Below are 15,557 nucleotides of genomic sequence, written 5' to 3'. Positions count from 1 at the left end.
CGTTGCGCTGGGTCTTTGTTGCTGCATGGACTTTGTCCAGTGGTGGTGCACGGGCTTCTCCTTGCTGTGGCCTCTCTTTTTGAGAAGCAGCACAGGCTGTCAGCGTGCAGGCTTCAGTAGTTGCAGCACATGCATTCAGAGTACAGGCTCAATAGTTGTGGTGCACAGGCTTAGTTGCTCCTGCATTGAACCTATGTCTCCTGCATTGGTGGGTGGATTCTTTACCACTGAGCCACTAGGGAAGACCATACCTTACCATATTAATTACCAGTTTGCATTTCTCCGCCACCTGCTATTGGGCTGGTACAAGTTCTTGCCCACCTCTTTCTCAGATATCTATTACCAAGCCGAAAACTAGAGAAAGCATTCATTTTGTTTCAGCCTTACACAGAATCAGTATGATGTCAGTTACAAGTAGGATTTTCAGAATTAGTAAGTTGATTTATTTTTCCTGAGATATATACATTGTTTATAAAATTTTCAGGAAAATAAGATGTGTTATCTCAGTGAATGCACTCACCTGTGGACCTTTTTCAAGCTGCTCATGACCCTTCTTAACTTTCAGAACTCCTCCCAGTCTTACTGAACTCTGCCTCACTGACCTGATAGAAGTACTGGAGTAGAAACAAAGACTGAGGTCAATTAAAAAAAAATGTATTTTCTTGATAATTGAACTGTCTTCTTACAAATACCAAAATAGACTAATTCTTAGTGTTCTGTTTTTCTCTTGATTTGAAAGAGAGCCATGTGATTTTAACTTTTTGGTTAATTTGGATGATTCTACACTGTATATGTATGTATATGTACTGTACATGCATGTACATACACCAACACACCTGTATATGTATATATATATATATTTTTCTTTCCCCCTATTTTATATGCTCTTTGATAATCTGGCTTCTCTTTGCTACTCAGTGATTGTCTTTCTTGTTCTTATAGTGGCCACCCTCTCACAATTTACTTAACTCTTTGGGGATTTGGATGGTGAGCCAAAAACCTGATTTTAAAATGTAGCTCTTGGCTTTGTTTTAAAATTATCTATTCTTTTCCTTTATTTACTCTGAGATTTAGTCATGTGGGGTAAGGGTCCACAACTGGTGGCCAGTTTGAGCTAGAACTCAGGGCTCATGAGCTTTATTCATGTACTGTCCCTTCTCTGCCCCTAAATTCGAATGTCAGTTTCTGAATTTAGAATTCAGTGAATACCTTTTTATTGGTGCTCCCTTAAATGAAGAATAAAATTCTAATTAGTTTTATTATATACTACAATATATATAGTATGTGTATAAGAAAGTGAAAAAGTGGAAGTGTTAGTTGCTCAGGCACGTCCAACTCTTTGCCACCCTATGGACTGTAGCCTGCCAGGCTCCTCTGTCCATGGAATTCTCCAGGCAGGAGTATTGGAGTGGGTAGCCTCCAGGGGATCTTCCCTACCCAAGGATTGAACCCACATCTCCTGCTTGGCAGGCAGACTCTTTACCACCTTAGCAGTTTTTCTTTTTAAAAGCCTTTCTCGTCCCTAAATGTATTGTAACAAAGATGTCTATAGCTGAACCTTTTTTATCATGGAATTAATAAAAACCAAAGATTTATGTTATAAAATATTGATGTTTTCTGCAGAGCACTTAGAAAATACGCAGTCATGTGATCTTACAGTGTTTACTGGAAGCAAGTTTGTAATCTTTCAGATTTCTGCTTAGAACAGTGCCTGGGCTGGAGTTATTGGAAGAGAGGAACACTAGGTGGGGAGCCAGGTGAAGGGTCTTCTTTGTTACTGAAGTAGAAAGATCCCTTTTCTGCCCTGACCCCTGAGGAAGGAGTGAATAGTTGAAGGGAAAGGTGATATACTTGAGATGGCCAGCAAACCATTGCACGGGCTAGTCTCTTTTGAGTTGGGAACCTTTGTGGCATGTTTTCTTGGGCACCCTGGACTTGTGCTTGTGCCTGAGTTAGGCCACATCAGCAGGATCTGTAACTAGGGATTTTATAGTGATTTTTCAAAAGGTACTGTAGGGATCCCTTTCACGTGAGTAACATTCAGGTTGTTTGACTCTTGCTTGCTTAACTTTTAAACTGATTTGCCACAAATACATTCTCTGGAACAGCCGTTTTAGTTATGGGAGGCTTCACACAGTGATGAACTTGAAAACTTGCCCCCCCCCAAGCCCCCACCCTCTTTTACCTTACATCTTACTATCTTTTTAAATGTAGTTGTTAACACACACACACACAAAATGCAAGTACTTTTTAATAGTTTTAAGGAAAGAGAAGAGAACCTCAGAGCTCTGATTATAAATGATCCTGATAATAGAAGTAGAATTAGGTAGAAAAGGGGCAAAAATCTGGAAACTTAATGTTCATGAAGTAAAACATGATGAAAATACCACTTTGAGTGGAAGTTATGGCTTGTTTCCAGTCTGCTGGAAAGTCTCATTTGTAGTGAAGGAAAAAACTAAAACAAGTGAGGTCTTGTTTTTTTAAATACAAGTAAAATAGTAGCATTTAGTCCATTTACAGGGCATAACTGTGAAATAGGTAAAGAAGTTTGCATCTGTAATAATTGCGTCAGATAAGTGTGTTCCCTCTCACTGCCTAAAGTGAAACAAGATTTTACAGGTTTGGGACTGTAGTCCTGTGGTACCATCCAGGATCATCTAAATCCTCATGCCTAACTGTATATTTGACTTCCCTTAGTTCACTCACAGTCACAGTGCACACACACACACACACACACACACACACACACACACACACGTAAAATCAGCTAGCAATCTCTTGATAAACTGGAGGTGGTCTACATTCCTTTGCAAATAATGCTGTAGTGAATACTTTTGTACAAAAAACTTTGTTCATATATGAATAAATTACAGGAAATGGGAATTTTTCTGTTTTCTTTTAAATCACTGTATATTTAGTGTCTTTAAAAGTACGTTTTGAATATGGTTTAACCTTTTCTGGATGTCTTGATGCTGAGTGATTAGACTCTCCTGTAAACAGAGTGAAATTTTACTTCAAGCTATAGCTTTATGAGCTATAACCAGAATGCTGCTCTCTTTGATTGTTTTAATAGTTGTTTATCCCCTGGGTTCTGCTGACTGTCTTACCTTGCTGGAAGTTACGCTTACCTTTAACAACATTACCTTTCTAATTTGGGGTCAGTTCAGTTCAGTCGCTCAGTCGTGTCTGACTCTTTGTGACACTATGAATCGCAGCATGCCAGGCCTCCCTGTCCATCACCAACTCCCGGAGTTTACCCAGACTCATGTCCATCCAGTCGGTGATGCCATCCAGCTATCTCATCCTCTGTCATCCCCTTCTCCTCCTGTCCCCAGTCCCTCCCAGCAGCAGGGTCTTTTCCAGTGAGTCAACTCTTTGCACGAGGTGGCCAAAGTATTGGAGTAAGTTGGGGTACCAGATACCAAATTCATTCTCATTATGTCAAAGAATAGGTACGTTCTCAAGGGCATGAGGCACAGGTCTTGGTTTTCAAGTCATCTTGTGTGGCTGTGCAGAGAGCACATGGGCCTGTGCCTGATCACTTGAATTCTGCAGTTGGGCTTGTCTCACAAGTGGCCTTCAGATTAGGGAGTTATATACACTGATGTTATGTTTTGACTGAATCCTAATAAGTTACTGTATGTTTTTATGTTTTATGTTGCTATTTTTGTTTTCCCTTCTTATACATGTTTCAAAGAAGAAAATATTTTTTTAAAGGAGCAATGTACTGCTTGAGAAGCTATAATGATTAAAAAGATTTATTTTAAAAATGTCTTATTTCACAGCTCAAAGTTATGAAGTTTCAAGATGAATTGGAATCTGGAAAAAGACCTAAAAAAGCAGGCCAGAGCTTTCAGGAACAAGTAGAACACTACAGAGATAAACTTCTTCAGCGAGTAAGGAATAAGTATACGCAATTATGCATTTTTCAATTATTTGTTTGACTGCCTATAATATTGATATATTGGTGTATTTAAGGAAGAGAATATTTCAAATTATATCCTTTATATAAATGCTGAATAATGGTAAATAATTAGGAACTTTTGGAATTTGATGTTTTATAGTTAGTTCAGCTTGGAAAACAGTTTCAGAACAACACCATGCTCTTTTATTCTGGATCCTTGTGGAGCATAACATCCTGTTAAGGATGTACTTTCAGAACTGGAAGGTACTATAGAAAGAGTCACATTTGTGACCAACAACCCTAAGTAGTGGCACAGAGACAGAGATGGAGTTAGGACTACTCTTACATTTTGTCCAAGGAGGAACAGCAAGGGGTAGAATACCTCATCTGTGAATTCTAAGCTTTTGAGGGACCTCGTATTCTTATACATCAAAAGATATGTAGGGATATACAGGGAATTTTAACACAAGAAGCCCACAGGATAGTTGTTGAAAGAACCTAGGAATTTTATTGATTGGTACTGTTATTAATTTTTACCTACATCTTGACTGTCATTACAAAAAAGGATGATTGAGAGAAATAGCAACAAGTAGAAGGGAGCTTAGAGTCATCCAAAGCTCTTCACGTTGACGGGAGCAGTGGTGTGGTAAAGCAGCTGTGGTGCCGCACAGCGTGTGGACTCCTGCTGCTGCTCTGCTCTGCATGCCTGGGCACATCACTGAAACCTGCTTTTACTCAGTGAAGCTGGGTTAATGGTCCAGTTTTTGCAGGATTGTGAATTAGATAATTGTGTATGTGTGTGTTAAGTTACTTCAGCTGTGTCTGACTCTGTGATCCCATGGAGTATAGCCCAACCAGGCTCCTCTGTCCATGGGGATTCTCCAGGCAAAAATACTGGAGTGGGTTGCCATGCCTTACTCAGGGGGATCTTCTTGACCCAGGGTTTGAACCTGCATCTTTTGTGTCCTGCATTGGCAGGCAGATTTTTTACCGTTAGCACCACACACGCAAAGAATTAAATAATAGTTAACATTAATTTTTTATTATTAAAGTGTTTAAAATATCATAAGTAAACTGTAGTCTGATTCCTGTGAAGTATCAATCAGAAAAATGTAACCTGCAGATCACCAGAGGAAGTTGGTCTCTTCAACATCACTTTGTAAATTTGTCCTCAGTAGTTGTATTTGGAAAAAAGATACATGAGATTAAAAAAAAAAAAGATGTTATATATCTGAACCCTGTTGAGTCCCTTTGGGGATGGTGGCAAGTGTTTGATTTGCATGGAAGACTGCACCTTGAGGTGCCACATTATTACCATTTTAGTCTCCTTGCCCTCCATGGTTATAATTGGAAGAAAGAACGTGTTTTTTTGAAGGCATAGGCCAGGGGTCAGCAGACTATAACCATCACTTCATTTTTGTTAATAAACTTACTAGAACACAGCCATGCCCCTTCAGTTATTATATATGTATTATCTGTAGTAGCTTTTGGACTACGGTTATAAAAGTTGACAGACTGTAGCCCACAAAGCAAAAAATATTTACTACTTGGCCCTTTACAGAAAACATTTGCCAACATCTGGTATGGGCTTTGTATCAGGTATTGGTTACCTTTCTTGATGCATACAAATCATAGAGAAATTTAATTGTTTTGTTTTTTAATTCTTGTTTTTGAAGAGCTCAGTTGGCTTTGTGGGTTCATTGTTGGTAGCCACTCCCTTAATTATCAATAGCAGTCATAATTTTAAGTGAGAAGTGGCAGTTGTAGCAGTTGGGGATAAGCAAATAAGTAGACTTTTTGCTAGACATTTATTGTGAATAAATCTTTTTCCTTTTTAGTATATTACTTTAATAAGTGCTTTCCTTTGATTAAGTCAACTTGCTGTGCAATTAGAATCACTATTGACAGTTTTATTGTAGTCTGAGATGGAAAGGTCATCATATTGTTTTTCCAATTTGTTTAAGTGAAGGGACAGCACTCTTTAAGAGCCCTGACTCTAGAGCTTTGGCTCAGATCCTGACTTCATTCCTGTATGACCTTAGGCATGGCACTGAGCCTTTATAAGGCTCATTTTTCATGTTTTGAATAAGGATAATACTATTCATAGGCATGTTTTGAAGAATTACATGCAGTGGTATATGGAAAGTTGTTCATTAATTGCTTGGCCTATGGTAGGCATTCAGAAAATACTCAGCCACTGTTGCTGGTATCATTATTAATCCAGTATAAGTAGAGAAGTAGAAGAAATGACTGGCTTTCCGGAAGAGTAGGTATACTTTGAGTAGTAATTTTATAAATAGTTAACTAGAAGGGAAAATATTACTACATAAATGAGATTAACCAGATTGGTGTTTTTTAATGACTAAATATTTCTTTGAAAAAAAAAAAAAAAAACAGGAGAAAGAGAAGGAATTAGAAAGAGAGCGAGAAAGAGATAAGAAGGATAAAGAAAAACTGGAATCTCGATCCAAAGACAAGAAGGAGAAAGATGAATGTACTCCAACAAGGAAAGAAAGGTATAACATTTCTCATTTAATGCCTATGCTGGCTCTAGGATTTGGAATCGTGTTTCATTTTGTAATATTTTCATCACTGGAACCAACAGATTGGAAAAGGTTTTTTTGTGTGTATGATAAACGTGTTTGGGTTCTGCCTGCAGAAGGCAGAATTAGCTGAGCAAAGGGGCATTTGGCACTTGGCTTAGTTACCTGGGACATACATCCCTTGACATGGTTTATAAGGTACCTTAGCCTTAGTTCAGGGCAAGAATTCAGTTACAGTATTAGGTATCGAACCTAAGGCTTAAATAACTAAGCAGCTTGCTAGATCTTACCTCCAATATAAGCTTTTCTTTTGTGCTGAGGCTGCTACCTGTAAACTTGAGTCTCCCAGTCCTGTTTGTTAAGGGAAATTGTGTACTTAGGCTGTAGGGACTTGGTCCTCACTTTTAAGTCTTCATTCTAATCAAAATCATTTCTCTTGTAGTTTTTATTTCTTACTTTCACAGTTCCTAAATCTCTGATTAGTAGAGAAAGTTCTTTAGAATTGAGATTTTCCTAATAAAAACCAAGCAAATGCAAATTAAAAAATTTTGACTTAGTCACTCTTCATATAGTTACAAGATCACATGGTTATACTAATTGGTAAAGTAGTAAATCTATCACTTTTTTGTCATTATTATCTTGATATAAGAGTTCTAGAAAAGTTACAAGAATGCTATAAAGAATTTCCAGATACCTTTCACCTTCATTCCCGCAGTGTTAAAAGTATTTCTCCTTTTGCTTTATTTTCTTCTTCCTCTTCCTTTCTCCCTTCAACCCCAATCATTTAAGAATAACTTGCTTACATGATGCCCCATTTACATACTTAACCACAGTAAAAGTTTCCAGATTGAACAAAAAGAAAAAATTTTCAAGAGCAAGAAATTAACATTAAAAAAACCACTATTATCTAATCAGAGACCTTGATGGAATTTTGTCCATTGTTCCAATAATCTCTCTTAGAGCAGAGAAAAATCCAGTTTAGTTGAATTCAGTTTTTGTGTCGATCAGCCTATCTTTAAGACTTTTTTGTTCTAAGTATAAAAAGGCTTTGAATGTTGTTAGAAAATAACATTAATAAGGTTAGTGAAAATAAAGATAGTGTAAACTGATAGGAATTAAAAGCTAATTTAGTAGAAGGAAAATGATATACCTGATCCTTTGCTCACTTACGGGATGTTTTGGGGGCTTTGTTCCATAGGAAAAGGCGACACAGTACGTCCCCTAGCCCATCTCGCAGTAGCAGTGGTAGACGAGTGAAATCCCCATCACCAAAATCGGAGCGATCAGAGCGTTCAGAAAGATCTCATAAAGAGAGCTCACGGTCCAGGTCATCTCACAAAGATTCTCCTAGAGATGTTAGCAAAAAGGCCAAAAGGTAAACACAAGTCATTTTTTTATAATATTTCAAATGCCAGTTTCCTTGTCATTCCACCAGCTTTTGAAAATAATTTGTTTGGCAGCCATTTTTGAAAGGATTTTAGAAAACCAAACAGATATACTTTCATTTTAGATTCTTCCTTTCCATCTCCCCACCCCAGTCTACTCATGACTAAAGCACAAGAAAGCTTCCAACACGTAAAGACCAGCCAGGAATTTTAAGCATCAGTTTTCTGTGGAGTAGGAGTAGCTGCTTTTCTTTCCTTTCTGTTCTTTAGTTTCTATGGAATAGTCTTTGGTTTTTGTCAAGGCTGAAAGAAAAATACATGTTCCCTCCCCACCCAGCAGTAATCTTATTAGCAAGTTCTTGGGTAGACTTGTGGACATAAATACCATGGACTATTTCTTCAGCATTTAATTTAGTGTGTTCTATACCTTTTTCCTCCAAGTTCCAGAAAGGTGATTTAGAAGTGTTTTGTTCATAGAGTTTTCCTGAGAGCTGAAACTGCTTTTTATCCTAAAATGTTTTTATTGTAGCCATTTTTTAGTAAAATTTTTCTATAACAGATAACTCTTTTTTCTGAATGGTACTTGTGCATATATTATATATATATACATTCATGAAAATTATATAATTATTTGTTTTGGTAATTTTAATGCATAGCACTTACAGAGTGCTGTCTTTCCCTTGAAATTGCAGTAGTTGGTGCTTTTCCTGAAGATAGGCTGCAAAGCCACTGCGTTCAAAAGTTTTGTGAATGATGTTGGATGCCATTTTGAACTTTGGCTTATATAATCTGGGGAGCTGTTAAAATGCAGATTTCGAGAGTTTGAGTCAGTAGAGCAGTGGTAGGGCTCGGGAGTCTGTCTTGCCATGCCTGCTACCGGTGATCACTGATGTGGTGCATAGGAAGTACAAAATGTGTGTGTGTGAGAGTGTGTGCATACAGTAGGCACAGTATAAATCTGGAAAGTTTACGGCCTTTTTTATTTCAGTGACTTTCATTGTGCCCTGTTAAAGATCATTTTAGATAATTTAAGGATAATTTGTTTTGATCACGTGAGTACTTTGGTTAAATTGTTTTTGTTTGTTTCCTCAGATCTCCATCTGGTTCAAGGACACCTAAAAGATCTAGGCGATCACGGTCTAGATCCCCTAAAAAATCAGGGAAGAAATCCAGATCCCAGTCCCGATCTCCACACAGGTCTCATAAAAAGTCAAAGAAAAACAAACACTGACATAAATTTTTAAGATGCTGTCACTTATTGGAAATGCGATTTTGTTTTGTGCCTGAATGGTCTGTTTTTTTAAAAAAACGAAAAACAAAAAATCTAATGAAAGAGCATTCCTGGGGTTTTTATTTGTTTGTGAATGCATGTGTAAACTCATAAGTAACTGCATCTGTAGACCTGTTGTTGTTTTATATTGTATAAATTACTTTTGTTGTGGCTGTTTCTCAAGATGAAATTTTTATTGTGCTAATGAATTTCATCAGAAATGTGTATAATGGATCTGCTGGCAGTAGTAGTATTTTGTTTTAGGATGTTGTGACTTAGAAAAAATAATACAGATGTCTTCCCCCCTTTTGTAGCTTTGACAATTTGAATTAGATTTCAAATAAAATCTGAACAGAAAACTTAAATGTTGTTTTTTTGCCCTGTTGATGACATCAAGTCCCTTAAAATCCTGCTAAGTGAGTTTAGCACTTCCGTTGTGTTTCTTACACCTAATGCACTTTACAAGCTTCACTCTTCAAGTAGCTAAAGTTTTGTATTTGCTAAGATGACTGTCAAAATTGAGGGACCCAAGACTCATATTTGGTAGGCTTGCCAACCAATTTCTTGGGTAATGTTCCCTTAGGTAATACTAGTACCCAGAGATCAAGAGACTAGGCAGATATGCGTGGTCTTTTGTTAATGGTATGCCTGGCTAAAATCTCTTTTTTCAAAGAAGCAATATGATTTCAGTACACTTAACCCATGTCCTGAACAACTACTTATTGGGGAAAAATTAAACTTCCATCTTTTGATTTAATTTTCTATCATTAGAAAAATGTATTTAAAAGAATTTAACAGTAATTGGCCATAGAATTTTTTTTATGAAGGTTGCCCTTTTATAGCCCTCCGTAGTCTCTCTTTCAAACACTGGTATCAGAATATTTCTACAAGGTTCTGTTTAAAGCACCTTCATTGGTTTTTTGTTTTTAAAGGGTTTAGTTTTAGGTTTAGCTTTTAAGTAGAATTTTAAAATGATATAAATTTTTATGAAACATAACACCCAATGGTTTGTAAATTAAAGATGCAAAAAGTTGATTTAAACCATTTTCAGAGTTGAAATCTGTTGTACAGTGGGGATAAATTGCAGTGTGAGGAAGACATAAGAAAACTTATGTAATGTTGAACATAATATCGCTACAATGTAATAAAGGGTCATGTAGACTTGAACTGATGCTACTGTTTGTGAACCTTGCTTTCAGTTTTTCATTTAGACACTTTTTACAGTGATTTGATGGTTTTTTCCCTTCTTAATAGAGTAATGGTTCTAATAACAGATTGTTCTGAGTTAGCTTGTTTTTTAAAAGTATCTTTTCAAGTTGTACTTGGTCTTGCCTAGTCACAAAATTAAAAACCTGTACTCATGATTTGAAGGGTAGGAATATTACTGAGCATTGAGGCATGTTATTTCCAAACTGGGCAAACCTACAAAAGCTGTAGAAATGTGTCAAATTATTTTACTTAGTGGTTCTTAACAACATGCAGTATTGCTTGAACGTTATTTCCTTATCATTCACTCTTTTGTTTGTCCATATTGATAGGCATTTAGTTAATTACTAAATGTTGCTTAGAATAATTAAACATGAACATTTGGTGCTGGTTTCTAAAAACCTACAAATACAGCCATTTTTAAAGAACCTGTTTTTCTCCCTTGTTCACTGCCTGGGAGAATGGAATTTTATATAATTACTGTTGCAGAAATAATAATAAGGTTGAGTTGCTGGTGATTGTGGGTATTCCATCATCATTGGTATCTAGTATAGGCTTAGAAATGATTAGTCAGGAAGTGATTTTGCCAGTCAAATTGCAAGTTATGCTTATTTTTCTGTCTCTTAAAAAAGTAGCCTGGAGAAGCAGGAGTGAGTAGACATTGTTAGGTCGGTTTTGAGTGCTTATTTGTATTTTTTTCTCTACTGCAGTAGAATTTAGCAATTCTTTGAATCTGCATCTAGATATGTAACAAACATCTTTATTTTATGCAGTGGGTAAGACTGACTTCCTTTTGGGTGATGGATGGGGATTCTGTAGGCTTGATAGAATATGTATTCTGTGAAGCTTGCTAGTGTTCATATTAGATTGTACTGAATTTTTTTTTTTTTTTTCCTGGAATTGCAAGTGGTATTGTTAGATAATTTCCAGCTTTACTTAATGAGAAAATATCCAGAGTAAGTGTGTTTAATTCTCTATGGATTCAGTGAAAGCTTAATGGTCAGAAATTGGTGAATGGGACGGGGGGAGATATTCCACCATATTTTTATAAAAGCATAGTATTCATTGCTTCTTGTATAAAGAACACTTAATTAGCAGAATTTCTGCAGGTTCATGAAAATGTTTGTAGGCATGGCTGTTCAGTTATAGGAAGTATCCTGTTCCAGTTCTATGACATGTCTATCCTCCCCAACAGCTACATGTAGGAGGAAATCCTCTGTTATCTACTCTTTATAAAGGGCGTGGCTTAAACTCTTCCGCTCCAACATAAACAGGTATTCCTTACTAGGTTAATACCATTTAATCGCTCTCTTTAATAGGTGAGAGAGAAAAAATGGTCCTTTATTTCTTATCAAAGAGAGGCCTAAGGTTGAAAAGAATCATGTCTATGAATCTTTTCTTTGATTTTGTATTTTCTTATTACTGTTAGTAGGTGTATAGGCACTTCTGAACTGTGACATGTTGAGAAGTTAGAGATGAAAGAACTAAAACAAAAAGCCCTGACCCAAAGGAATGCTTAGATTTGGCTCAAAGTGTTCTTGCCATTTCTGCTAAAGTGTGCAGAAATTACTGTACACTGACCTAATTTTTCTTTATTACAGACCATTCCTGTGGGCTTACCGTGAGACTTTCATCCCAATTAAAGAATCTAAGAGGGAGGAAATGCTTACGACTTTTGCATTTTTCCCCCAAACTTTAATATTCTTGAGTACTTGAATATATTTTTAACAGTTATAATCATGATCTAATATAGGTTATTAGAAATATTCTGTACATATTTGTCTCCATTATGTTCATAAGTTCTGAAAAATTATATGACCATGGTAATAGTTTATGATTATTAAAAATAAAATAAGTCTGTATTGTCAAAGTAATTAACCCATTTTGATAATCACAATAGTGTGATTTCTTTAGCAGAGAAGGTTGTTTTTTAAAATAAATAGTACCACTTTTTTTTTAAGAAAATAAGAACTTTTTTTCTTTGTTGTTTTCCTCTTCTATTATATGTTAATGGAAAAGCTACAGAAAATTCAGTGCAGGTACTAATGAAGACACTAATGTAAGTTTAAAGGAACATGACTGTAAAAACTCACGAAATGCTTGGTTTGTTCATATTTCACAGGCATGTTTTAGAATAGATTTTAGATGATATTTCGTCCATTTTCCTTTCGGCATTTTTCTTTATTTGTTATCAACTTCCCAGGACTTAGATAAGACACAAATACAAATCCCAGGGGAAGTGTTGTGATGCTGGACTAGAAGGTGGGAATGCGCTGCTGACCAGAGTGAGCCATGTTCCAGTGTTGAAAATTCTATGCCTCAAGTGTTTATTCAGTACCACCTCATGGAGCTTCAGTGTACACAGATCATATGTGTAATTGGTTATTTATACAGTTTTGTAGATGTGTAGATAAAAAGCCCTCATTCATTTTTATATGTAATTGTGCTTGGAGTATGTGTTTTGTTCTTTTGACTTCAGCAGGCTCTTGTATGTTGTATCTTTGGTGATTTGAAATATCAGGAAAGACAACTTTTCAGAATTGAGAATAATACAGTTGAAATCAGCTCAGCTGAAATACTCTATGGCAAAACTAAATTTCTTTTGGGTGAACTGATTCCATCATTTTAGTTACTCTTGATGTAAGGATTCAGTTTATTGTGGAGCTGCTTTCCAGACTGTCACTTTATAGTTTTTCTACATAAAGATTATATAGTTGCAAAGGTTGTGGAATTTCCCTTTTGTTGTTGTTTTTTGACTTTGAATTACTTTAATAAAATACATTGTTTTCATAGCAAACTTTAGACTGTTCATGTAATTTTCTCCATACAGCTTTTCTAACGTAAGCCCAGCAAACCATATCTGGTTTTCAGCAGCTTTCTCCCAAGTGAAGTAAATGATGTGTCTTATTTATCAGTTGTAGCTAAAATGTTCTACGTTTTTACATATTTAAACCATAATAAAATATTTTCATGATAGATAATTTTTTTGATCAGGAAATTTCATTTTCTTTTTGGTTCCATTTTTTAAAAGTTCTGTTTGATTGAGGATGTTTTCAAACATACATGAAAGTGGAATAATAGGATGAGCTTCCCTGGTGCCCATCAGTCTACAGATGATCCACTTACTAGTCTCTAAATGACATAAGACATAACTGTAGTATCATCACATTAAAAATAACTCACTGGTTCCTTTAAATGTTTTAAATTGTGATAAAATACTCATAACAAAAATCACAAGAAACAAAAAAAATCCTAACCATTTTTGTGTAGTAGTGTTTGTATATTCACATTGTTATATAACCTGTCTTCAGAACTTTTCATCTTACAAACTTAAAGCTCTATGTATTAAACAACTTAATTCCCTTCTCCCCACACTGGGCAACCACCATTTTGCTTTCTGTTTCTGTGAGTTTGACGACTCCAGATACTGCAAATAAGTAGACTCATACAGAGCTTGTCATTTTGTGACTGGCGTATTTCTCTTGGCATAGTGTTCCTTCAGGTTCATCCATGTGGTAGCATGTGAGTTGGTTCTTTTTTCAAGCCTACTTTTTCTTGAAAGTTTCTGTATTTGCTTTTAAAATTAGAAAAGTTTTTTCCCAAATGGCACATTAGCATTTTCTATTTCGAGTAAAAACTGTAAAAAAGAAAACAAAGTAATACCAAGTAGATATGCCAACTACCACTTTTTTAGACATTTTTTGTGCTATGTTCTCTTTACATGATTGATTATGTGTGATATGATTTCACTTCATAATTTGGGGTACAAAATACACTTTCAAAGCATATGTGAGTTTTGAGGGACTTCTGGTGGTCCATTGGTTAAGAATCCACACTTCCATTGGAGGGGGCACAGGTTCACTCCCTGGTGCAGGAACTTAAGTTCTATATGCTGTGCAGTGTGGCCAAAACATAAATAAAAACAAATTTTAGCATTCTAAAATGTGTGATTTTGAAGCTGTTAATATAAATGACTATTCGAATGCTTTTTTAGTTTCATTGCCTGGTGAAAAGGAAACTAAAATGTTGCCATTTAGTATACTCAGTGTTTAGATTAGGTGTTAATTTTGCCACAGAGGAGGGGAAAAGCATTTGTTTTATTTATATATTTTTATAGTTTTTTCCCTATCCTTAGAAAACACAGAGCATGAAACTTTAAAGATTTATTTTCTGACTTTTGAATGAGATGTGGCATAGCGTAATGGAGAAAGAGGAAGAAGCTGGGCTGTGGTTTCATACTTGAATACCAGCTCTTTCCTACTACTAGCTTTGTGATCCTTTGGAATCTGTTTTCATCTATAAAATGGCAGTAACCTTGCCTGTTTATTGTAAGGATGAAATAACATGTAAGTCACTGGTGTGTAGTTATCATGCAGTGGTAGTTAAACTTTTAGTGTTCTGAAAACTAATGATGGGAACATCTCTTAACTAAAAATAAACAGCAAAACTACAGTTCTATAGTGCTGGTACCTTTATAAGACACATTTTTGTACTTGATTTGCATTTGTGCTGTTCCTAGTCACTCAGTCCTGTCTGACTCTGCAACTCCACAGACTAGAGCCCGCCAGGCTTCTCTCTCCATGTAATTTCCCAGGCGAGAATACTGGGGTGGGTTGCTATTTCCTTCTTCAGGGGAAGCTTCCCCACCCAGGGATTGAACCCGTATCCTACATTGGCAGGCGGATTCTTTACTACTTACAGTTGACATTTAATTCTTAATCTTTGAGAAAGACATTTTCATTAAGTAGATTTTTAAAAATACTTTTAAACTGTCGTTTATTATAGAATTCCATTAACCAAGATTTCTGAAAGGAAGCTCATAATGGAAAATCCAAATGTAAACAGTTGAAATAGGGTATATGTGAAAAGAGCCTGGGAAATAGTATAAAATAGGATGAGGCGCTGGATTCTTTGCCCAAATGCAAAGTAAAAAAAAAAAAAGTTATACAAATTACCAGAGCTGAGCAGCAGTGTGCAGTATTCACAGAAGGAGTGGCCAGGGAATAGGATGAGGGAAGACTGCCAAGGTTAGTAATGTGAGGGTAATTGGACTCCTGTATTTTGTGTATGTTTGCAAGTTACAGTTTGTATTTTCAGATTATGCCAAAACAAGAAATGTATCCTAAAGCTCCTTTTAGAATGGCGAGCTCAAACTATATAGAATTTGAAAAGGAAATTATACTTTAAATTTTACTCAGGATGGTACATCCTTTAATCAAATGCACCACCTCAATTCCTGTGCACACTGG

General features: G+C 35.9%; 1 protein-coding gene across 5 annotated transcripts in view; it reads left to right on the top strand.

The window, feature by feature from the left end:
• U2SURP (U2 snRNP associated SURP domain containing) overlaps positions 1 to 9,467 on the top strand; it is a 49,720-nt gene extending 40,253 nt beyond the window's left edge. For 4 of the 5 annotated variants that reach the window (XM_070793595.1, XM_019961319.2, XM_070793593.1 and 1 more), the window contains 4 exons: positions 3,786 to 3,896; positions 6,302 to 6,420; positions 7,646 to 7,822; positions 8,925 to 9,467. In XM_070793595.1, the coding sequence (XP_070649696.1) occupies positions 3,786 to 3,896; positions 6,302 to 6,420; positions 7,646 to 7,822; positions 8,925 to 9,063 (546 nt within the window). In that variant the 3' untranslated portion in view covers positions 9,064 to 9,467. The remainder of the gene's footprint in view (positions 1 to 3,785; positions 3,897 to 6,301; positions 6,421 to 7,645; positions 7,823 to 8,924) is intronic. The other variant, XM_070793597.1, reaches the window with a different exon arrangement.
• The last annotated feature ends 6,090 nt before the right edge of the window (positions 9,468 to 15,557 follow it).

Source organism: Bos indicus, chromosome 1 (genome assembly GCF_029378745.1).
Source record: "Bos indicus isolate NIAB-ARS_2022 breed Sahiwal x Tharparkar chromosome 1, NIAB-ARS_B.indTharparkar_mat_pri_1.0, whole genome shotgun sequence".
Taxonomy (NCBI): Eukaryota; Metazoa; Chordata; class Mammalia; order Artiodactyla; family Bovidae; genus Bos; species Bos indicus.
The sequence above is the reverse complement of the archived record's forward strand: the minus strand, read 5'-3'. Positions and strand labels throughout refer to the sequence as shown.